The 25,991-nt window shown below is 44.3% G+C and overlaps 1 protein-coding gene across 2 annotated transcripts in view; it reads left to right on the top strand.

Moving 5' to 3' along the window:
- Positions 1–12,535: 12,535 nt before the first annotated feature.
- LOC120028072 (disks large-associated protein 1-like) overlaps positions 12,536–25,991 on the top strand; it is a 101,637-nt gene continuing 88,181 nt past the window's right edge. For both annotated transcript variants that reach the window (XM_038973225.1, XM_038973224.1), the window contains exons 1-2: positions 12,536–13,561; positions 21,208–21,425. In XM_038973225.1, the coding sequence (XP_038829153.1) occupies positions 12,536–13,561; positions 21,208–21,425 (1,244 nt within the window). The remainder of the gene's footprint in view (positions 13,562–21,207; positions 21,426–25,991) is intronic.

Raw genomic sequence — 25,991 nt, 5'->3', positions numbered from 1 at the left:
CTTAATATAATGTTTACATACCCTACATTACTCATCTCATATGTATATGTATATACTGTACTGTATATCATCCACTGCATCTTGCCATCTTTATGTAATACATGTATCACTAGCCACTTTAAACTATGCCACTTTATGTTTACATACCCTACATTACTCATCTCATATGTATAGACTGTACACTATGCCATCTACTGCATCTTGCCTATGCCGTTCTGTACCATCACTCATTCATATATCTTTATGTACATATTCTTTATCCCTTTACACTTGTGTGTATAAGGTAGTAGTTGTGGAATTGTTAGGTTAGATTACTTGTTGGTTATTACTGCATTGTCGGAACTAGAAGCACAAGCATTTCGCTACACTCGCATTAACATCTGCTAACCATGTGTATGTGACAAATAAAATTTGATTTGATTTGATTTGTTGTGGAGGGTGTCCAGAAATGTGATAATGTGTGCAGTGTTGTATGGGCCTAGGATTGCATGACGGTGAAGGACGCCGTTTTGACTAATAGCCGCACACATTGTTATGTTGCCACCACATTGTCCTGGGACGTTGATGATGGCACGGTGTCCGATAATATTTCTGCTGCGGCCCCTTGTTTTTGCAAGGTTGACACCTGCCTCGTCCACATATATTAGCTCATGATGCACTGCATCTGCTTCTAGCGCCATGACTCCCTGAAAGAGACAAGACAAAACAATGTAACACAGTACGAAAAGACAGGGGTCAGTCAATATTATGTAGCACCATACACTTCCAGATCCAGTACCAATGATAGGATAGTATAGCTTACCTGCACATACTCATATCTCAGTTGCTCTGGGCTGAACAGTAGACATCTTCCACCAGATACTGGTTTTCTTGCAGTTCTGTAAAAACATTTGAATGGTTTTAGTGATCCTTCTCATTATGAAAGTACAGTACATATTACTGTACCAGTAAGACTACAGCACTTACAGTTACTTACCGGTTCTCATTTCTAAATATCCGGATGATACCGGCAACAGTATAGAGGCTCAGATTTGGCTGAACCCGTTGCCCAGCCTCCTTCATGCTCATCCCATGGTTGACGACATGGTCAACCACAGTCGCTCTGATTTCATCAGTTATTGTGTCCCTGACTCCCCTTTCTCTTCCTCTTCCCCGTCCTCTCCTTCTCCCCGTCCAACTTCACCTCTTCCTTTTCCTCCTCCTCCTCCTCTTACTTCTTCACCTCCTCGTCCTCCTCTTCCTCCTCCTCGACCTCCTCTAGTTCTCACCCCTCTTACTCTCTGTCCAATTTTGGCCTCCATTGTTGTCCAAACCAAATGTTTACCTGTGGCCTATTTATAGTGCTCAAGCTCTGATTTTTAAGTGAACTCATTATCTAAAAGTGTTTTCACATGTGTCAATGTGGAAAGGCAATTGGCGAAATAGTGTACGTTTAGCTAGGAGTGTGTTTTTAAATTACAAACTAAGTGTAAAGCAGAAAACACATTCAGTTTCACACACTTGGTAAATGCATTGCCAACAAGTGCTAATGGTTTCAGAGATAGTGCTTCAAGAATCACTGTTAGTGGTTAAGCATTCAGAAACAACTGTAACAAGGCAAGTCAGTTAAGAACAAATTCTTATTTACAATGACAGCCCACCCCGGCCAAACCCAGACGACGTAGGGCCAGCTGTGTGCTGCCCTATGGGACTCCCAATCACAGCCAGATGTGATTCAGCCTGGATTTGAACCAGGGACTGTAGTGACACCTCTTGCACTGAGATGCAGTGCCTTAGACCACTGCACCACTCAGGAGCTTTCAATAGAAGTGCCCTTTGGTCAAAGGTGGTACACAATGTAGGGAATAGGGTTCTATTTGGGAGTCAGACATATATTGTAGTAATCTGTCTTTTACGAGTGTTTTAACAGGCAGACATCAACATTTGATGGCGTTCAGCCCGTAAAGATAAAGCCTGTCTTTGGAGGGCCCCAACAGCCACAACCACCTCAGCTCACTCAAACTAAACCCACCAGACCTACAGACTCTCTGACCATGTCAGGCTGAAAATGTCATGTAATCTAATTCTCAGTGAGCCTCTTTTAAAGCCACCTCTACTCTGGTTACATTCCAAATGGTACCATATTCCCTACATAATGAACTACTTTTGACCAGGGCCAATAGATCTCTGGTCAAAAGTAGTGCACTACGTAGTGAATAGGGTCCTATTTGGGCTGTATTCTCACACACTTTCTCTTGCTGTCGTGGGCGTGTTCCTCAGCTTACTTTATTTGGAACATCAACGTTTCAAGATTTTGCTGATAAATGATTAACAAGGTAAAGTTAGGGGCAGGCATGTTTATAAAGAAGCCAAGAATTTGGACACCACCATTTGTCCTTGTCATCCAAGACTTGGTCAATGTATAACATGGCCTTGTCATTTGTGAGTTAGGAAAAGATGGAATTCAATAGGGAAGAGTGACTAATATTCCATGTCCCAAATGGCACCCTCATGGAAAAACCACATGAGATTTTGAAACACCTCACATTACATTCGTTCTTAATTTGAGTCATTTAGCAGATGCTTTTATCCAGAGAGCATGCATACATGCTCATTCCCCCATGGGAGTTGAACTCACAACCCTGGCATTGCAAGCATCGTGCTTTACTAACGGAACCACACAGGACACAAACTCTCATATGTGAAATCACGTGAAACTTTGTGGTTTTGGAACACTTTACGTCATGATATTTCAGATGAACTATCACGTGGATATTTTTCACATGAAGTTTCACAGGGGATGCCCTGCAAACAAAAACGAGTCATTAGGATGTCCCTGGAACTTTACGCTTGTCGCAGTGTTTTCAACGTCCATTATTTACACACTTTGACATACATGATTACATTGTGTATGTTAATTTACACAGTAATTATTATTCAACATGTCCTACACTGGGGCCTCATTTATAAACCGTGAGTACGTACAAAATATACCCCAAAATGAGCATGTGCCAGTTTTCACAGAAGAGTTAGCGTTTATAAAAGTTGAACTTGACATGAGAATGTGCTCACCTCCCCGTAAACTGTAACTACTGTAAGTCCTGTAATTGCATTTCTTTGAGTAGCCTGCCCTAAAAAAGTCAGAATTCGCGGGCAGTCCATTTTACTTTGGTTTGAAACATTTTTGTACTTTTACTTTATTTAAATTTAAAAATGTATAAATTGACTTGAAACATTATGATTTCAAACGTTCTCCTAACAGGTCCATGACAATTTGCCATTGTTTTCTCGTTCAGAAACGGACAGTCCTTTTCCAGATGCAGCATCAATTACTGCTAAAGATGAAAACATTCTGCCAACACAATAAATTGACCGGTAGCTAATGTCAAATATTTGACAGTATGGGTAGGCTACAGTATTGCGGTGCGATAGGAGCACGACATTGTTTCCTTTTAAATCTCAGAGCCTACCAAGGCAGGACATAGAAACCCAATAATCTATAGATAAACTAAATATTGAACAAAAATGTGTCTTTGCATGCTGTGGCCTAATGCCAATAATTCAAAATTATACAGCAAGGACGTTATTGTCACCATAAAAGGTGAATGTATGCGTTTTACGACAGATCTGATTTAAATTGTAAAACATGCGAATGTACAGTTGAAGTCGGAAGTTTACGTACACCTTAGCCAAATACATTTAAACTCAGTTTTTCACAATTCCTGACATTTAATCCAAGTAACAATTCCCTGTTTTAGGTCAGTTAGGATCATCAATTTATTTTAAGAATGTGAAATGTCAGAATAATAGTAGAGAGAATGATTTATTTCAGCTTTTATTTCTTTCATCAGATTCCCAGTGGGTCAGAAGTTTACATACACTCAATTAGTATTTGGTAGCATTGCCTTTAAATTGTTTAACTTGGATCAAATGTTTCGGTAGCCTTCCACAAGCTTCCCACAATAAGTTGGGTAAATTTTGGCCCATTCCTCCTGACAGAGCTGGTGTAACGGAGTCAGGTATGTAGGCCTCCTTGCTCGCACACACATTTTCAGTTCTGCCCACAAATTTTCTATAGGATTGAGGTCAGAGCTTTGTGATGGCCACTCCAATACCTTGACTTTGTTGTCCTTAAGCCATTTTGCCACAACTTTGGAAGTATGCTTGGGGTCATTGTCCATTTGGAAGACCCATTTGCAAGCAAGCTTCAACTTCCTGACTGATGACTTGAGATGTTGCTTCAATATATCCACCTCATTTTCCTACCTCATGATGCCATCTATATTGTGCACCAGTCCCTCCTGCCACAAAGCACCTCCATAATATGATGCTGCCACCCCTGTGCTTCACGGTTGGGATGGTGTTCTTCAGCTTGCAAGCATCCCCCTCTTTCCTCCAAATATAACGATGGTCATTATGGCCAAACAGTTCTATTTTTGTTTCATCAGACCAGAGTACATTTCTCCAAAAAGTACGATCTTTGTCTCCAAGTGCAGTTGCAAACCACAGTCTGGCATTGTTATGGCGGTTTTGGAGCAGTGGCTTCTTCGTTGCTGAGTGGCCTTTCAGGTTCTGGCGATTTATAGGACTCGTTTTAATGTGGATATAGATACTTTTGTACCTGTTTCCTCCAGCATCTTCACAAGGTCCTTTGCTGTTGTTCTGGGATTGATTTGCACTTTTCGCACCAACGTACGTTCATCTCTAGAAGACAGAACTCGTCTCCTTCCTGAGCAGTATGACGGCTGCGTGGCCCCATGGTGTTTATACTTGCGTACTATTGTTTGTACAGATGAACGTGGTACCTTCAGGCATTTGGAAATTGCTCCCAAGGATGAACCAGACTTGTGGAGGTCTACAATTTTTTTCTGAGGTCTTGGCTGATTTCTTTTGATTTTCCCATGATCAGAGGTCAGGGGTGTGACAACATCACTACACCCTGCCAGTGCAGGTCCCTGAAAATCTCATCTACAAAGGATTGGAAAACTGATGGAGCATTCTTCAACCCGTACGGCATGACAAGGTACTCATAATGCTCTGTGGTGGTACTGAATGCTGTCTTCCACTCGTCTCCCTCCCGGATACGCACCAGGTTATACGCACTCTTGAGATCCAGTTTCGAGAAGAAGCACGCCCCATGCATTGACTCAATCGCCGTAGCGATAAGAGGTAGCGGGTACCTGTACCCCACCGTGATTTGATTGAGACCTCGATAGTCAATGCACGGGCGTAAACCTCCATCCTTCTTCTTCACAAAAAAAGAAACTCGAGGAGGCAGGTGAAGTAGAGGGCCGAATGTACCCCTGACGCAAGGATTCAGAGACATATGTATCCATAGCCACCGTCTCTGCTTGCGGCAGGGGATACACGTGACTCCTGGGAAGCGCAGCGTCTGCCAGGAGATTTATCGCACCTCGTTGAGGTGGTAATTGAGTTGCCTTCTTTTTAGAAGGCGAGAGACAAATCGGCATATTCTGGGGGGGATGTGCACGGTGGAGACCTGATCTGGACTTTCCACTTTCAACGGAAATCTATACACCTCCCTGAGCACTCTCGCGACCACCCCGTGAGAGCCCTCTGTTGCCAGGAAATTGTGGGGTTATGCAGAGCCAACCAGGGAAGGCCTAGTACCACAAGAAATGCAGGTGAGTCAATGAGAAAGAGACTGATTCTTTCCTCCTGATTCCCCTGCATAACCATGGCCAAGGAGATGGTGGCCTCCCTGATTAGCCCGGACCCTAATGGTCGACAATTTAGAGCGTGTACCGGGCAGGGTCTAACTATAGGAAAAATGGGGATCCCTAACCTAATGGCTAATGCTCTGTCGATAAAATGTGGGGAAAACTTAGGGAAACAAACAGGCACAAACAGTTGATCAATAGAAGATTCTGGATGAGTGTGGTGCAAACTCACCTGGGGTGATGCCAGAGTGCCCTGCCTGTTGCCTCGACTCCCAGAGGAACCAACACGGCACCGACCGTCAGTGTGTCCTCTGCGGCCACAGATGGCCCACGTGATGGCTCCTCCTCCCGTCTCCCTATGCCCTGCACTTCCTAATTCCATGGGCACCGGAGCGGGGTTGCTGGATGATGGAACCAACAGAGCCCCCTCTGGAGGTCCGCGGGTGACCAGCAGGTTATCCAACCGGATGGACAAATCCACCAGTTGGTCAAAGGTAATGGTGGCATCCCTGCAGGCCAGCTCACGTCAGTCGTCCTCTCGTAGGCTGCATCTATAGTGGTCGATGAGGGCTCTGTCGTTCCAGCCTCTCCGGCGGCCAAGGTTCGGAATTCAAGGGCGAAGTCCTGGGCGCTCCTCGTCCCCTGCCTCAAATGGAAGAGCCTCTCCCCCGCCGCTCTGCCCTCAGGTGGATGGTCGAAGACGGCCCGGAAGTGACGGGTGAAATCCTCTAAGTGGTCTGGAGCCGTGTCTCCTTCTCTCCAAACGGCGTTTGTCCACTCCAGCGCTCTTCTTGTGAGACAGGAGACGAGGGCGGCCACTCTCTCTCCTCCCGAGGGAGCTGGGTGCACAGTGGCCAGGTAGAGGTCCAGTTGTAACAAGAATCCCTGGCACTGTGCTGCCGTACCATCATACTCCCTGGGAAGGGAGAGACGCATCCCCCCCGGGATCCCCTCCGGATGGAACAGGTGGAGACAACCCCGGTTGTGCTGGTCGAGGCACTGGAGGGACCTCCTGTCTCTCCCAGCGGTCAATGGTCTGGACAACGCAATCCATCATGGTACCAAAATGATGTAGCATGGCCGAATGTACCTGGACGCGCTCCTCGACTCCTCAAACCGGGGTACCTGATCCTGCTGACTCCATTCAATTCATTCAATCGGTGTGTCTCCTCGCCCGAACGAGGAGAGGAGCCGACTTCGGCGGACGTCGTGATACTGCTATCGCACGGCAAGCGGTACAGATGCATCAAGTCTGGAACCAACAGGACCCCCAAACCATAAGACTGCTAAATACACTGCTCAAAAAAATAAAGGTAACAGTTAAACAACACAATGTAACTCCAAGTCAATCACACTTCTGTGAAATCAAACTGTCCACTTAGGAAGCAACACTGATTGACAATAAATTTCACATGCTGTTGTGCAAATGGAATAGACAACAGGTGGAAATTATAGGCAATTAGAAAGACACGCCCAATAAAGGAGTGGTTCTGCAGGTGGTGACCACAGACCACTTCTCAGTTCCTATGCTTCCTGGCTGATGTTTTGGTCACTTTTGAATGCTGGCGGTGCTTTCACTCTAGTGGTAGCATGAGACGGAGTCTACAACCCACACAAGTGGCTCAGGTAGTGCAGCTCATCCAGGATGGCACATCAATGCGAGCTGTGGCAAGAAGGTTTGCTGTGTCTGTCAGCGTATTGTCCAGAGCATGGAAGCGCTACCAGGAGACAGGCCAGTACATCAGGAGACGTGGAGGAGGCCGTAGGAGGGCAACAACCCAGCAGCAGGACCGCTACCTCCGCCTTTGTGCAAGGAGGAGCACTGCCAGAGCCCTGCAAAATGACCTCCAGCAGGCCACAAATGTGCATGTGTCTGCTCAAACGGTCAGAAACAGACTCCATGAGGGTGGTATGAGGGCCCGACGTCCACAGGTGGGGGTTGTGCTTACAGCCCAACACCGTGCAGGACGTTTGGCATTTGCCAGAGAACACCAAGATTGGCAAATTCACCACGGGCGCCCTGTGCTCTTCACAGATGAAAGCAGGTTCACACTGAGCACGTGTGACAGATGTGACGGTCTGGAGACGCCGTGGAGAACGTTCTGCTGCCTGCAACATCCTCCAGCATGACCGGTTTGGCGGTGGGTCAGTCATGGTGTCGGGTGGCATTTCTTTGGGGGGCCGCACAGCCCTCCATGGGCTCGCCAGAGGTAGCCTGACTGCCATTAGGTACCGAGATGAGATCCTCAGACCCCTTGTGAGACCATATGCTGGTGCGGTTGGCCCTGGGTTCCTCCTAATGCAAGACAATGCTAGACCTCATGTGGCTGGAGTGTGTCAGCAGTTCCTGCAAGAGGAAGGCATTGATGCTATGGACTGGCCCGCCCGTTCCCCAGACCTGAATCCAATTGAGCACATCTGGGACATCATGTCTCGCTCCATCCACCAACGCCACGTTGCACCACAGACTGTCCAGGAGTTGGCGGATGCTTTAGTCCTGGTCTGGGAGAAGATCCCTCAGGAGACCATCCGCCACCTCACCAGGAGCATGCCCAGGCGTTGTAGGGAGGTCATACAGGCACGTGGAGGCCACACACACTACTGAGCCTCATTTTGACTTGTTTTAAGGACATTACATCAAAGTTGGATCAGCCTGTAGTGTGGTTTTCCACTTTAATTTTGAGTGTGACTCCAAATCCAAAACTCCATGGGTTGATAAATTTGATTTACATTGATAATTTTTGTTTGATTTTGTTGTCGGCACATTCAACTATGTAAAGAAAAAAGTATTTAATAAGAATAGTTCATTCATTCAGATCTAGGATGTGTTATTTTAGTGTTCCCTTTATTTTTTTGAGCAGTGTAGTTAACCAAATGGCTAACCAGACTATCCTTAATGGAGTGATTTCAGTGCCAACAGACATTGTATTTACATTTTTTGCTTGTATTAGGATATTGAATTTGTTTTGAATATTATTGATTTTGTAAGAAACAAATTCAGTCATTGAATCCATAAATGTAACTTCTCCTTCTGAATTTATTATTTTTCCCAAGAATGTATCCTGTTGCCTAGTCACTTTACCTCTACCTGTATGTACAAATCTACCTCAATTACTTCGTACACTTGCACATCGACTCGGTACTGGTACCCCGTCTATATAGCTAAGTTATCGTTACTCATGGTGTACTTATTCCTTGTTATTATTGTTCTACTATTTTTCTATTATTCTCTCTGCGTTGTTGGGAAGGTAAACATTTCATGGTTAGTCTACACCTGTTGTTTACAAAGCATGTGCCAAATAGAATATGATTTGATTTGACACACACACACACACACACACACACACACACACACACACACACACACACACACACACACAAACTTGTCCTGCTATAGTGGTCTTGCCGTTGGAGACAAGCTAGTGGCAGCAAAATGTGGCTCAGGATGAAGCTCCACCACTCCAGTCAGATGACAGGCGAGAAGGCAACATGATTCAACTTCAGATCCACAGTAGCCTGAGCAAGCTTGTAACTGTTAGACACTGTATCAGAAACTGACTGGCTACAGCCGCGAGACCCTCTCTCGCTCTTATTTAGGCCACATTCTGTGCTCCAAAGGCGAATCAAAGGAGTCTCTGTCAATCGACTGCTATGAATACCTTCAGTTGGCCACGGTCCAGTGTATAAAGTGCTCTCTGAGCTGTGGCGGCTGCTGTGTGCGTGCGCACGTGTGTGTTCTCATTTACGTTTGTGTGTTCAATCCCTTGCAAATACAGGGGTGGTGTTTGGGATTGGGTTGAGATATTCATGTTGTGTTTTCAATGCAATGCAGAATATGGTGATGTAGGCCTTTGTGACTCCCAGCGATATTTGATCCCCTCTGCCTTGTGCAGAAATGGAAATGTCATCCGAATTTTCACAAACAGTTCAGTCCATCTTCAACTACTGTAGCCTCCACACATTCCTCATGCGAAACAATATACACCCTGGCTTCGTCCCAAATGGCATTCTATTCCCTACATAGTGCAACGGGCCCCATGTGGGCCCTCGTCAAAAGTAGTGCACTATGTAGGGCATAGGGTGCCATTTGGGACGCATGCCGTGCATAATGTATGTACTGTACACAGACACTAATACATTTATTTGATATAATTCCATTCATTCCGTTTATCTGGGGCCGTTTCATTTGTTTCGTCCAGTACCCTTTTCCTTCCTCCTTTTCATTCCTCCTTTTCCTTCCTCCTTTTACTTGCTTTTCTCTACCACAGTGGCCTTTGGTTGTGTGTTATAAATTGCCGTAATGAAATCCCTCTGCTGGCTAAGCCTCAGTGTTCTGTGTAGCTCTGTTAGAGCTCTGCTTTGGGTGCTTGGACCCTTGCTACTGTCTCGTTATCCTCACCTCCCAGTCTATTGGACTAGGTGACAGGTGCAGGTTCAGCATTCTGCTGAATATTTGGAGCTGTGTGTGTGTGTGTGTGTGTGTGTGTGTGTGTGTGTGTGTGTGTGTGTGTGTGTGTGTGTGTGTGTGTGTGTGTGTGTGTGTGTGTGTGTGTGTGTGTGTGTGTGTGTGTCTTAGTCTAAAGTACACAACGGTTCACCTGACACAAGACTTAATCCAAACATTAAACTGTTGATTTTATGTGCATTTTACATTTACTGTGCTTTTCACTGCATTTGTTAATAATTGTTAGGTTTTGACAAACAAAGTAAAAACTAACGGACAACTAAGAAAAGCGCAAACCAAGTTGTTTCACCCAAAGGGTCAAACAGCTGAAAGAACAAAGACATATTTACACAAACACTGGTATTTCAACCTTCCTCCTATGCCGAGTCTCCTCCTTTCACATCTGGACAGCCAATACATCTCTGTTGCTAGACAGGATTTGAGTGATTCCTGTTCTCTCTCTCACTTCATCTGACCTGACCTCGGCCCAAATTCCTCACTCCTCCCCAACTCACGGCTGTCCTGTTGACTTGAACCGGACCGTGGCCCTTCTCCTTTCCATAGGATACCTGATATCTAACTATAACATGTTCTGAACAAGAAAAACGTTCTGCATTCCCCTCTCTCCCTCAATGACATGAATACGTTTAGAAGCTCTGACCTCAAGTTTAGAAGTCTGAACCCATCGTTCCTGGAAAATGTGGGTTAGGGGCAACACATAGACAGAAACATGACAAGGGTTTGAGTGAGAGGACTAACTGGTGTCTCCAGGTGGCCACACGCCTCTCCAATGTCTGCACAGTTCCTTAGTCTTCAACTATAAGGGGCTTTTTTTGAGCTCACCTAGCTGTGCCATTGAGTAACTAGAGCAGGCACACTTGTAGTTGTTTCGTTTGGAACACAGCCCTGCATCCTTGCCATCCCACGCTTACTGATGGTTGTTTACGCAGTAGACGGTCCATTATACGTCACAATCTGGGTCAGGTGGGCATCATTTGAAAGTGTGTTCTATTGCCAACATGACTAACTACGTTATAAAATAGAATATTACAGTGTTAGGCTTTCACAATGCAATTCAGGGAAACAGATCATCGTTTTGCCAGTCATGAAAGAAAGCAGTCATGAGTACATTCGGGTGCCTGTGCGCCAGCAAATTTTCTTCACAACAGACAAACATATGCTCATTCTGTTCAGAACAACCCAGGCATGTCGTCTTGTAGCTGTACATCGAACATAGTGATCATAAACGTTGACACTATGTGACATTACGTTTCATGATATGGAAATGTGAAGTGCAAGTGTTCGGTTTGCTCGTATGACGTCAAAGCGGTCCTTTTAATTTACATGTCCCTCACTCAGACAAAAAATGATCAAATGTTGCCCGATTAGCACAACGCCTGTCAGTCAAAACCCATAAAGTGCCGTGAAGAGCAGAGGCAGAGCTCCGACGTCATACACAGCATGTTACTGTCCAACCACTGCATTCCAATTTAGGAGTTTATCAGTGTTCAAATCTGCCATTTTCCAACCCGTATACGGGTTTGAGTGTAAAGGGCCATTGGCCCAGTTGGATGCCATTGTTTTCATGTCACCATGTGAGGCAAAGGTTCTATTGGCTGTTGGCTGCAGTGGCCCAGGAGCTGTCAGCTTGTTTTAGAGGGAGTGAAGAGGTAGAGCCACCAGACTCTTGTCTACAGCCACCTCACACCTTAGATCAGCTCAAATGACTGGCAGAACTAGGATCAGGGCTCTCATTCATAAAGTGTCACAGAATAGGAGTTCTGCTCTAATGCAAGTTTTCCCTTTTAGGTGATAATGAATTAGATTATATGGATAGGGAGGACCTGATCCTAGATCAGCACTTCTACTCTGAGAAATTTTGTGAGGGATATATCTATCTGTGATTCGGTGACTATTCCTGACTGTTTATTGGAGCTTGCTCCCTCTCTTTCTTCTTAGCGGAAATAAACCCTTAAACAGTATTCAATTCTTTCAAACTCAACCGCCGGTTTCCCCCCCATCTCTTTTTCTCTCATGTAATCAAATTCACTAGAGCAAGCATGAATGTCGGAAGACAAGCTTGTGGAGCGATTTGAAAGTCTTGAAATGCATGGCAAACAAACTGACTGCTATATTTAGATAACCTTGAAGGACAGAAGAAAGAGATGAATAGGCCTACCTGTGTCAACATCACTGTCTGTTCTCGTCTGCTTAGGGGTGCCAAAAGTCATTCTAATCAGCTTTAGACAATGCCTATGCGTGCATAAGTAATTAGCTCCCTCTCTCTTCTCTCCCTCTCTCTCTATGTCTCTCTGTTTGTCTATCTTTGTTTTGTCTCTCTGTTTGTCTGTTCTGGGTTTGTGTGTCCACAGAGCTTGTTTAGCGTCAGTAGCAGTTAGATGCGTCTGTCCCCTTGTCCGTGACGATGACGATGAAGGGCTTGTCGAGTAGCCGGAGACACCATCACATGGTGACCTGTGACCCCGCCTATGACTCCATGACCCTGGGGCGCCAAGCCCGGCCCTACCCGCTGAACCCGGGCAATGCCCACCCGGCGGACCACCCTTACTATGCCCAGCGAAGCTCCTTCCAGTCTGAGTGCGGCCCCTACCCTGACCCGGCTAGCAGAACCTTCCCCCGAAGACACTACAGCTCCCACCATGAACTGAAGGATGAATGTGCTGTGGTGCCTTACACCGGAGGCCAGGGGGGAAGCGTTAAAAACAACCGCATCCCCCCCAACCTTCTGGAGCAGTTTGAACTGCAGGCGCCGGCGCGCCATGACGGCTACCACACACTGCAGTACAAGTGCACAGCGGTGGCGCACCAGCGCAGCGACAGCCCTGGGAGGATCCGGCATCTTGTCCACTCGGTCCAAAAGCTCTTCACCAAGTCCCACTCCCTGGAAGGCCCATCCGGGGATAGGATGAACGGGGGCAAGGCCAGCTCTGACGACCCGCCCTCCCACTCGGGCACCCTGAAGCACAGCAGCAAGCGCAGCAAGAGCAAAGACTGCAGCAGGTCGGAGCCCAAGATGCGCTCAGCCATCTCAGGCTACTGGAGCTCGGACGACACCCTGGACCGCGAGGTGTGCCTGTACCGCCACCACAGCCCCATCCCGGGAGGCATGCCCTCGGGGGTGATGACCATGGGCCGCCACCCAGGCAAGTCCCAGTCACAGTACTTCATGGAGCAGTACAACACCATCAGCGCCCACTCGCTGAAGACGTCACGAAGCAACAACGACGTCAAGTGTTCTACATGCGCTGGGTTGCCGGGACTGGGCGCGGGGATGGACGGGACTGGCCAACTGCTGAAGAAGAGCTTGTGGTCGTCAACGCTGACGGTCAGTAGGGCCAGGGAAGTCTACCAGAACGCATCGGTCAACCTGGACAAAGCCAAGGTCAAGGCTGATACCTGCCAGCAGGGGGGGCGCCAGATCTGTCAATTCCTCCAGGTATGACAACAACCCTTCTTCACCTCCAAACCTCCATCTTCACACCTCCATCCATGTCCTACCAGAGATTCATATGCCTGTGTGGAGACACCTGGCCCACTGCATGTCCACTGTCCCTTGAGGCAGAGAGAGAAGGGTAGAGGAGGGGCAGACGTACTCTCTATCTCTAACCATGTCCACGCAGACTGATATCTGGAGGCCCCTCAATGTCCACTGTCCCTTATGGCAGAGAGAGAGGAGGAGACAAGGAGCAGACTTACTTTCTCTCTCTATCGGCCACTCTTCAGGGACATGTGAGACGTCCTAATAAGTGTTGAATGTGAGACAAATCAAATCAAAGTTTATTTATTGCATACACTGATTAGCAGATCTTAATAAAGCAGGTGCAGCAAAATGCTTTTGTTCCTGGTTCCAGTAGAACAGTAAATGTCTAACAGTACAATACTAATACACAAATAATCCCAAGGAAAAATATATATAAAAAGAGATTACAGTTTTTTACAATCTTTTACACACTAAAAGTGGTACTTGAGGCATGCTCAGTGAAACCGTTAACTCATGTACCTGATCTTCAGACCAAGTCTGCAACACTGCAAGTATATATATATATATATTTTTTTATTTAACCTTTATTTAACCAGGAAGGGCTCATTGAGATTTAAAATCTCTTTTTCAAGAGCGTCCTGGCCAAGATAGGCAGCACCAAGTCATTACAAAAAATTACAGACAGACAACATGAAAAACTACAAGTAATCTAGTAAAAACCATTCATGAATGCACAAGAGTATAACAATATCAAAAACAGCAAATTAAAAACATTGACAGGTCAGGGAATCAGCCTCAAAATCCTTCATCAGTGATTTAAAAACACCAATCGGGACAAGTTCTTCCAGTTTAAAATTATTTTGTAAGGTGTTCCAAGACGATGGCGCAGAGTACATAAAAGACCTTTTACCAAATTCAGTTCGGACATTTGGAACAGTTAGCAGGATAAAGTCCAGTGAACGAAGAGAGTACCCACCACATTTCTGAAAAATAAAAATGCCCAAATAAAAAGGTAGTAAACCCAAAATGGCTTTGTAAATAAAAGTATACCAGTGACTGAGCCTACGAGTGACTAGAGAAGGCCAGCCAACCCTGGTATACAAAGTGCAGTGGTGCGTAATGGTTTTGCAGTTTAAAATAAATCTCAAAGTGCCATGGTAAAGAGTGTCAATTGATCTCAAACACTGAGCGGAAGCATTCATATATAAAATATCCCCATAGTCTAGTAAAGGCATAAATGTAGCTGATACTAGCCTCCTTCTGGCTTCAAAAGAAAAACAGGCCTTATTCCTAAAATAAAATCCCAATTTCAGCTTCAATTTTTTTGTAAGTTGTTGAATATGCAATTTAAAAGAGAGGCCGTCATCAATTAGAATTCCAAGATATTTATATGAGGTTACAACCTCAATCTCCTTGCCCTGAAAGGTAGTAACAGGTGAAAGGTTAAATTATCTGCTTTACACTCAGTTTGCAAGTGTAAAACACACTTTTTGTAAAACACTAAACACAGTTCTCTAAATTAGACACATCATTCAAAACGAACAGGTCTTGTGTTTCGTTTGGAAAACACTGCCATTCCAAATGCCACACGCATTTACCGATTACGTACACCCAGTGAACACGTGTGAAAACAAATTTCTTCACTTAGAAATCAGAGCCTGAGCAGTATACATAGGCTTCAGGTTGGCTTTCTTGGTTTGGACAACAATGGAGGCCAATTTTGGAGAGAGCGAGAGAGAGAGGGGGACGAGGACAAGGAGCAGGAGGAGGAAGAGGACAAAGACGAGGAGGACGAGGAGGAGGACAAGGACAAGCCTATTTGTTTATCTTCTACTGTATTTGTTTTGTCTTACTGCTCATCCCGAAATCTGGACGAAAATACAATTGTTTGAGAAAGAAACACATTTTGTTTTTCCCCCCTTGCGTTTTTGTTTATAGTGTAAATGTATACTGAATATGCATACATACTGTATATATTTGTGCACATACATGTACGTGTGAGTGCTATGACAAACTGCTGTGGACTCCACTGCACACTTAACCTGCAAAAGACAAGATAGTAGTGTTTTACATTTGTCACATCCGTGTGTAGTTGGGTGTGTATAAGAGCTAATCATTTGATGGCTTGTGTGTAGAGTTTTGATGCAAAAACACAATTTTGAGAAGAGTTAAAATAGTTTTGAATGAAGTGTTTGGTTTTTCCAGAGATGTGTGATGTTTTACATGTTGTGTGTGTGTTTTGGCGTTTTGTGTGTAGAGTCTAGAGAAAAGGAGCCATAGTTTCAGAGATAATGTGTAAGCAATTGTCAAAAACTGTAAGGCATATCAAAACGAGCAATGTCAGAGTCCAGGATATACAGTGCATTCGGAAAGTATTCAGACCCCATTACTTTCCCCACATTTTGTTGCAGCCTTATTCTAAATTGGATTAAAGAAAAAAATCCTTGTCAATCTACACACAATACCTCATAATGACGAAGCGAAAATTATTCAAAATCAAAACAGTAATACTTTATTTACATAAGTATTCATACTATTTGCTATGAGACTCGAAATTGAGCTCAGGTGCATCCTGTTTCCATTGATCATCCTTGAGATATTTCTACAACTTGATTGAACTCCACCTGTGGTAAATTCAATTGATTGGACATGATTTGGAAAGGCAGTTGACAGTGCATGTCAGAGAAAAAAACAAGCCATGAGATCGAAGGAATTGTCCATAGAGCTCCGAGACAGGATTGTGTCGAGGCACATATCTGAGGAAGGGTATCAAAACATTTCTGCAGCATTGAAGGTCCCCAAAAACACAGTGGCCTCCATCAATCTTAAATGGAAGAAGTTTGGAACCACCAAGACTCTTCCAAGAGCTGGCCGCCTGGCAAAACTGAGAAATCGTGGGAGAAGGGCCTTGGTCAGGAATGTGACCAAGAACTCAATGGTCACTCTGACAGAGCTCCAGAATTCCTCTGTGGAGTTTGGTGAACCTTCCAGAAGGACAACCATCTCTGCAGCACTCCACCAATCAGGCCATTATGGTAGATTGACCAAATGGAAGCCACTGCTCAGTAAAAGGCACATGACAGCATGCTTGGAGTTTGCCAAAAGGCACCTAAAGATTCTCAGACCATGAGAAACAAGATTCCCTGGTATGATGGAACCAAGATTGAACTATTGGCCTGAATGCCAAGCGTCACATCTGGAGGAAACCTGGCACCATCCCTACGGTGAAGCATGGTGGTGGCAGCATCCTGCAGTAGGGATGTTTTTCAGCGGCAGGGTCTGGGAGACTAGTCAGGATTGAGGGAAAGATGAACAGAGCAAAGAGATCCTTGATGAAAACCTGCTCCAGAGAGCTCAGGACCTCAGACTAGGGTGACGATTCACCTTCCAACAGGACAGCGACCCTAAGCGCACAGCCAAGACAATGCAGGAGTGGCTTCGGTACAAGTCTCTGAATGTCCTTGATTGGCCCAGCCAGAGCCCGGACATGAACCCGACCTGAAAATAGCTGTGCAGCGACGCTCCCCATCCAACCTGACAGAGTTTGAGAGGATCTGCAGAGAAGAATGGGAGAAACTCCCCAAATACAGGTGTGCCAAGCTTGTAGCGTCCTACCCATGAAGACTCAAGGCTGTAGTCGCTGACAAAGGTGCTTCAACAAAATACTGATTAAAGGGTCTGAATACTTATGTAAATGTTATATTTCAGGTTTTTTTATATGCATTTGCAAACATTTATAAAATCCTGTGTTTGCTTTGTCATTATGGGGTATTGTGTGTAGACTGATGAGGGAAACAAAATATTTCATACATTTTAGAATAAGGTGGTAACGTAAATGTGGAAAAAGTCAAGGGCTCTGAATACTTTCCGAATGCACTAAATAGGTGGTGTGTATAGACAGTATGGACATTATATAAATCGGATAAAGGTATGTACAGCAGTAGTTGTATAGGATGATCTGTGACGAGAATACAGTATGCACATATAAAGTGAGTAAATCAGTGAGATGCATTTTTCAGAGATCAAATTGCATTTCATCAGAATAATGTTGCAGGAATGCTAATCCTATCTGTTCCTAACTACAGAAACTATTTCAGAACAATAAACATTGTTCATTTTATTACATTTGTGTTGAAATGAGACCTCCTCATTTGTGTCAAACGTGAGACGTCCTCATTTGTGTCAAACGTGAGACGTCCTCAATTGTGTCAAACGTGAGACGTCCTCAATTGTTTCAAACGTGAGACGTCCTCAATTGTGTTAAACGTGAGACGTCCTCAATTGTGTCAAACGTGAGACGTCCTCAATTGTTTCAAACGTGAGACGTCCTCAATTGTGTCAAACGTGAGACGTCCTCAATTGTTTCAAACGTGAGACGTCCTCAATTGTGTCAAACGTGAGACGTCCTCAATTGTGTCAAACGTGAGACCTCCTCATTTGTGTCAAACGTGAGACGTCCTCATTTGTGTCAAACGTGAGACGTCATCTTCCTCACCTGTTAACATCATTCATCCTATTCCATATCGTCCCTGGTTGTGGACCCCATTCCATTTGTCTCAGGTCCTTTACATGTCTGTGTGTTTGTAATGTCTTGTGACAGCTGATTTGGTTCGGGCTCCCGAGTGGCGCAGCTGTCTCAGGCACTCCATCGCAGTGCTAGAGGCGTCACTACAGACCCTGATTCGAATCCCATAAGGCGGCGCACAATTGGCCCAGCGTCGTCCCGGTTAGGGGAGGGTTTGGCCGGGATTGTAAAATAATGATTAGTTCTTTAACTGACTTGCCTAGTTAAATAAAGGTTAAACAAAAAAATGTAATTAGTGTGTTTGTGCTTGTAGATTTCCATGTATAATGATTACTTGTGGAATCATTACTTATGTATACCTACTAGATTAGCATTTAAGCTGATCTTTTACAGTTACTGCATGCAGTTTATTTACTTGGAAATCAGCATTATCCCATGCATACACAGTACCTGCAGCCTCTTGAACACAGTAGCTGACATATTCACATAACGGTGTGTCTTAAATGTCACCTCATTCTCTAGTGCCATTTGGAAGAGTCAGTGTGTGTGTGTGTGTGTGTGTGTGCCATTTGGAACACGGGCATAGTCTGAAAGAGCTGGAGCGTTAGAAGGGCTGCTGACGTGAGATGAGAGAGAGGGAAAAAGCAGAACTATTGAAAAGAGGAGAAAAGCCACATATCCCTGACCCTGGTGGCTCCACTGTGCTCTCTCTCTGTTTGTTCGGGAGAAGATGAAAGAGGGAGTGATTCAACTCGGTTACATCCCCTCATCTGACTTGGTGAGCTGCAAACAGAAGCCCACGGGGAGAGAAAGAGAGGGACTGAGAGATAGCGGGGGAATGGGGACTGAGAGGGAGAGAGAGAGCAAGTTAGAAAGAATGTACATGTAAACATATGGTAATGTAAACATACTGCATGTCTACCATGCCAAAAAAAAAACATTAAATTGAAATTGTATTGAAAGGGAGAGAGAGAGAGACGGACTGAGAGGGAAAGAGAGTGAAAGTTAGAGAGAGACTGGTGGAGAGAGAAAGTAAGAGGGACTAAGAGAGAGACCTTTGTAGCCATGTAGAAAAATTCCTCCTGTCCCAACCTGAAAAGAGCTGTGTTCCTCTTTCTTCTACAGAGAACAAAAAAATGGGGCACTATCAAAGACGAGGACATGACACTTTTAGCCGGCGAAAAAGAAGCCAAACTTCTTTCAATTTGGAGGAGTGACATGTTGTTTTATTCCCGTGCTGGGATGTAATCTTGTTTTCTGCCCCTCGCCATTCACTCACACTTCCTGTTGTTCCCGTTCACACAAACACACACACGCACACGCATGCACGCACCAACCTGGACTCATAGTAACATACTAAACGTAAATCCGGGGCACTCAATTATTAGGATTTGTTACGTTTCGTATGGTATGTATTAATTTGTGGATGTCCATCATCCATCTTGTATGATACGTTACGAATTACAATTCATATGATATGTTACAAATTGGCAAAATGTATTTTTTTATTTAACTAGGCAAGTCAGTTAAGAACAAATTCTTATTTACAATCACAGCCAAACCTGGCCATTGCTGGGCCAATTGTGCCCTGCCCTATGGGACTTCTAAACATGGCCGGATGTGATGCAGCCTGGATTCAAACCAGGGACTGCAGTGATGCCTCCTGCCCTGAGATGCAGTGCCTTAGACCCCTGCGCCACTTGGGACCCCAAGTGTGATATGTTAAGAATTCCAATTTGTTGTGACTAACTTTAGGTAGGTGGCTAATGCTAACCTTAGCTAGGCTAGTTATAGGGGTTTAGGTTATGGTTACGGTTATGAGTTAGGTTAATGTTAGGGTTTAGGGGAAGGGTTAGCTAACATGCTAAGTAATTGCAAAGTAGCTAACTAGCGAAAGTTATCGTGAAGAGATTTGAATATGCAACCTTTGGGTTGCTAGATATTTGCATTATACGGTGGCCCATCCACCCCTACCAACCACTCTACTTTCATTTTTGTTGCCTTCATTAATCTTCTGTCGTATGTAACCATAGGAAACGTTTACATATCATACTAATTTGAGTGTGGCGGATTTACGTTTACTATGTTACATCTAGTCTATGAGACCAGGCTGCGCACACACACACACACACACACACACACACACACACACACTGACTCTCAGCCAGCCAAACATCTCCCGATGTGTCTCGGCTTTATTTGGCAGGGTGTTCTTTCAGTTTCAGTTTTAGTTCCTGTTACAGACGATGAGAGATGTTGGTGTAACACTGGCGTCATTCAAGTCCTCAACAGACCCTAGATGTTCTCTGTCTTCGTAGTTTTTCGCTCGTGTGCCCCTGACGTCAAGGACGAGTTGTCTCCCTAGCTACCGGCCTGTTGAATGATTCTCCTACCTTTGATTATTCAGACTCTTTGTCGCCATCCCAAATGGCACCCTATTCCATAGTGCACTACGTTTGACGAGCGCATTATGGGCCTTGGTCAAAAGTAGTGCACTATAGAGCGAATATGGTACAATTTGGGATGCATATTTCTCTCTGTATGTCTCCTCTCTCCCTTTCACCTCCGTGTTAGAGCCCCTAAAAGCCACTCATATTGGAGACCAGCGCAGTGCTGGGGCGGAACAGAACCTCCTTTGTTTTTCTCTCTCTCTTTCTTGTGGCAGCGGAGAGAGGGAGATGGCTTCTTTGCTTGCCTCTTTTTTTTTTTACACGTTCGTTAGTGTGTGAAAAGCGCAACACAGCCACTGCACAGACAGACAGGGTTGGAGAATTCAGAAGTTTTAGACCAAACAATTCACTCAGTTTGATATGCGTCACTGGGAGGGAGCAGCACAACGGAGGGCCTCTAGTCTCTACACCCTGATGGTATGGTTCTAATACACCATATTCAGGTGAACATTAGCAGTTAGTGGTGTGACTTTAGCGGCTTGGTGTGTATAGAGCCTTGTTTGGATGGTGACCTGAGGCTGGGCAAGCGGTCAGCCAGGGGTCAGAGAGCAGTCATAGTGTCTAGTCGGGTGGGTCATTGCTCTGACATTAGTTACTGCCCTGTTCTCACGGTCTCCGCCCCACAGGTACCCCAGGACGAATGGAGTAGGGGGTTCTTGCCCGTGGGGAAAGACGAGGAGATCCCATGCCGGCGTATGCGCAGTGGCAGCTACATCAAGGCCATGGCGGAGGAAGACAGCGGCGACTCAGACTGCAGCCCCAAGCCCTCGCCCAAGGTGCAGGCGCGCCGGGCAAGCTATCTGAAGGCCACACAGCCATCGCTCACCGAGATGACCACCCTCAAGTGAGTAGATATGTACACTGAAAGACGTTTCTGTACATTTTACAATAAAACACTGTAGAATGTACAGTAAAATACCTTAAATGTGTTTTACAGAATTAATTATGGTGCATTGTGGGGAAATGTTGTGGACGTGGAAAGAGCCTCTGGCTCATTAACATCTTTTAAGGTGTGCCTTGTAAAAGGCTTTGTTTGTCGCACCCCTGAGTGAGAATGCTGCACCCCCACAGAATACACTAAACTCAATTTTGTGAATTCTACAAACCTTGTCCTGAAAATCTATAGTAATTTACTGGCCATTTGATTTCAGTAAATTACTTTAATTCAGAATACAGTGTCATAATACATTTTTGGCAGACTAAACTAACATTATTGGGTGTATATTTGGGCACTGGAATCATTAACATATTTTTAGGTGTGTCTTATAAGGGGCTAAATTTGTTGCACCTGTTAGTGAGAATGCTGTACAACTTTCACTGATATGTGATAGTGGCTCCCTGATAATTACATTTACAGTGCCTTCGGAGACTATTCAGACCCCTTGACCTTTTCCACATTTTGTTACGTTACAGCCTTATTTGAAAATGAACAACTAAAAAAATCCTCAGCAATCGACAAACAATACCCTATAATGACAAAGCAAAAACTGTTTTTAGAATTTTTGCAAATTTATACAAAATGTAAAATAGAAAATACCTTTTTTACATAAGTATTCAGACCCTTTGCTATGAAACTCGAAATGTAGCTGAGGTGCATCCTGTTTCCATTGATCATCCTTGAGATGTTTCTACAACTTGATTGGAGTCCACATGTGGTAAATTCAATTGATTGGACATGATTTGGAAAGACACACTTGTCTACATAAGATCCCACAGTTGACAGTGCATGTCAGAGCAAAAACCAAGCCATGAGGTCAAAGGCACAGAGATGGGGAAGGGTACCAAAAAATGTCTGCAGCATTGAAGGTCCTCAAGAACACAGTGGCCCCCTTCATTCTTAAATGGAAGAAGTTTGGAACCACCAATACTTTTTCTAGAGCTGGCCGCCTGGCCAAACTGAGCAATCGGGGGAAAAGGGCCTTGGTCAGGGAGGTGACCAAGAACCCAATGGTCAGTCTGATAGAGCTCTAGAATTCCTCTGTGGCCAGACGGAAGCCACTCCTCAGTAAAAGGCACATGACAGCTCGCTTGCAATTTGCCAAAAGGCACCTAAAAATTCTCAGACCATGAGTAACAAGATTCTCTGGTCTGATGAAACCAAGATTGAACTCTTTGACCTGCATGCCAAGCGTCACTTCTAGAGGAAACCTAGCACCATCCCTACGGTGAAGCATGGTGGTGGCAGGATCATGCTGTGGGGATGTTTTTCAGGGGCAGGGACTGGGAGACTAGTCAGGATCGAGGGAAAGATGAAGAGGGCAAAGTACAGAAAGATCCTTGATGAAAACCTGCTCCAAAGCACTCAGGACCTCAGACAGGGGCGAAGGTTCACCTTCCAACAGGACAACGACCCTAAGCACACAGCCAAGACAATGCAGGAGTGGCTTCGGGACAAGTTTCTGAATGTCCTTGAGTGGCCGAGTCAGAGCCCGGACTTGAACCCGATTGAACATCGGGTTCAAGAGAGACCTGAAAATAGCTGAACAGCAATACAACCTGACAGAGCTTGAGAGGATCTGCAGAGAACAATGCGAGAAACTCCCCAATACAGGTGTGCCAAGTTTGTAGCGTCATACCTAAGAACACCCGAGGCTGTAATCACTGCCAAAAGTGCTTCAACAAAATACTGAGTAAAGGGTCTGAATACTTCTGTAAATGTGATATTTCAGTGTTACATTTTTTATACATTTGCAAAAAAATCTAGATTGATGTGCGGATAAACAAAAATGTAATCAATTTTAGAATAAGGCTGTAACCTAACAACATTTTGAAAAAGTCAAAGGGTCTGAATACTTTCTGAAGGCACTCTCACATAGGTGACAGATCATTGTGGCAGCAAGTCTCAAACCGTTAATGGTTGAGTGGCCACCCATATCCCTTTTATTTGATTTATTTCACCTTTATTTAACCAGGTAGGCCAGTTGAGAACAAGTTTTCATTTACAACTGCGACCTGGCCAAGATAACGCAAAGCAGTGCGACTAAAACAACAACACATGGGATAAACAAACGTACAGTCAATAACACAATAGAAAAATCTGTATACTGTACAGTGTGTGCAAATGAAGTAAGGAGGTAAGGAAATAAATAGGCCAATAGTGGCGGAGTAATTACAATTTAGAAATTTACACTGGAGTGATATCTGTGCAGATGAGGATGTGCAAGTGGAAATACTGGTGCGCAAAAGAGCAGAAAAACAAAAACAAATATGGGGATGAGTTGGGTAGTTGGTTGGATGGGCTTCTTACAGATGGGCTGTGTACAGCTGCAACGATCGGTAAGGTGCTCTGACAGCTGACGCTTAAAGTTAGTGAGAGAGATATGTCTTCAACTTCAGTGATTTTTGTAATTTGTTCCAGTCATTGGCAGCAGAGAACTGGAAGGAAAGGCGGCCAAAGGAGGTGTTGGCTTGGGGATGACCAGTGAATTAAACCTGCTGGAGCGCGTGCTACCGGTGGGTGTTGCTATGGTGACCAGTGAGCAGAGATAAGGCAGAGCTTTACCTAGCAAATACTTATAGATGACCTGGAGTCAGTGGATTTGGCAACGAAAATGTAGTGATGACCAGCCAACGAGAGCATACAGGTCGCAGTGGTGGGTAGTATATGGGGCTTTGGTTGCAAAACGGATGGCACTGTGATAGACTGCATCCAATTTTCTGAGTAGAGTGTTGGAGGTTATTTCGTAAATGACATCGCCGAAGTCAAGGATCGGTAGGATAGTCAGTTTTATGAGGGTATGTTTGGCAGTATGAGTGAAGGAGGCTTTGTTGCGAAATAAGAAAATCTGTAGTCACTGTTAGTTTAGAAGCCTTTGTTAAGACCTAAAGTGCAACTGATATAAAACACCACATTTCAGTTGGAATGCTGTAATACATAATTACATATTCATTATTAGCAATTCATGAGTATTTCAATACAATTTAACAATTGCATTGCTGTTTTGGTGTATTTAATGCAGCATACTGTAAATGATGGTGTATTGTAGTGATGGGGAAACTAATTTTCCTGAAGCATTGAGGCTTTCCAGACAATTTGATCAAATAAATGGTTTACTCAAGGCATTGATCAACACATTGCACACTAGTGGCACCTGCTGGTCAAAGGAATTTAGAGCAGACACATTATTATAGATGACGTCCCACACGCGTGCAGCGTGTGTACAGAGTAGCCTTTTTGTGTTCTATCAAAACCAATATTAAATCAATCAGGTGGTTGTTCGACGAAACAAAACTTCAGACATCTATGTCCATTTGATCTTTTTTGTTGTGTAATTATGGCCAGTTTGGAAGCTTTTATTTAAGCCTGTAGAAGTGCAAGTCATATAAATCACAAAGTATTCATTGATATGCTGTAATATACAGTACAAATGCCTAGCAGCCAACCTGCTTGCTCCAATCCCGTGTAATTACAGTAAAATATTGTTAAAATAACTTTCGTACAGCTTATTAGTCACTTTTACAATATTGTACTGTGTTTTATTGTTTTGACTTTATAGCAATTTACAGGAGGCTTTCAACAAGTTACTATGAATTTCTCAGTAATGCATTGGCACTATCCAGAGATGGTCAGACATATCATAAGATATCTTGCTGTCATTACAATAATTTTTGAAGATCAGTTTGTCCTTAACTACAACAACATTTTCAGTAATGGTTAGCGAAACTTTTTACTTGCTATGACAGTGATTTGTGTTTTTTTATAAACCTTGGTTTATAAACTGTAAGTTGACAACTACAAGGGGGCCCACTAGATGACCAATGTAAATGTGAAAATGAAAACCTGCAAAGAACACTGGGTAATATGTTACTGGGTAATTACAATAATATGCTGTAATTGTAATTTATACTGTAAATTCGATTACAGTAAAATATTTGCCACTATGGAATTAATTAAAGTAATTTACTGGCCAAATGCTGCCAGTAAGTTACTGTAAATTTGACAGCAAACGTTTTATAGTGGACTAGGGAAATAACATTGTGTGTGTGTACACGTGTGTACGCGTGCACATTTGTTTGCGTGTGAACATGCGTATGCGTGTTTACAGTCCATGCAAATGCATTCATGGCTGTGTATCTGTAAGTTTACATTATTTCCAATGACACAGCATGTTTTTGTTTTGTTTTGTGTGTGTGTGTGTGTGTGTGTGTGTGTGTGTGTGTGTGTGTGTGTGTGTGTGTGTGTGTGTGTGTGTGTGTGTGTGTGTGTGTGTGTGTGTGTGTGTGCGTGCGTGCATGCGTGCATGCGTGCATGCTTGCGTGTGTGTGGTAGGGCACTAAATATGGAATAGGGTGTCATTTGGGACACAACCAGTATATGGAATATGTTTGTCAGTATCCATGACCCTCACTGACCTGAGCTCTGATTCCATGGTTCATGGTTACGCTCAGTATGCATATTCATTTGTATGGT

The sequence above is a fragment of the Salvelinus namaycush genome, chromosome 33, assembly GCF_016432855.1.
Source record: "Salvelinus namaycush isolate Seneca chromosome 33, SaNama_1.0, whole genome shotgun sequence".
Taxonomy (NCBI): Eukaryota; Metazoa; Chordata; class Actinopteri; order Salmoniformes; family Salmonidae; genus Salvelinus; species Salvelinus namaycush.
Note: the sequence above shows the minus strand (reverse complement) of the source record. Positions and strands in the feature narration are given on the sequence as shown.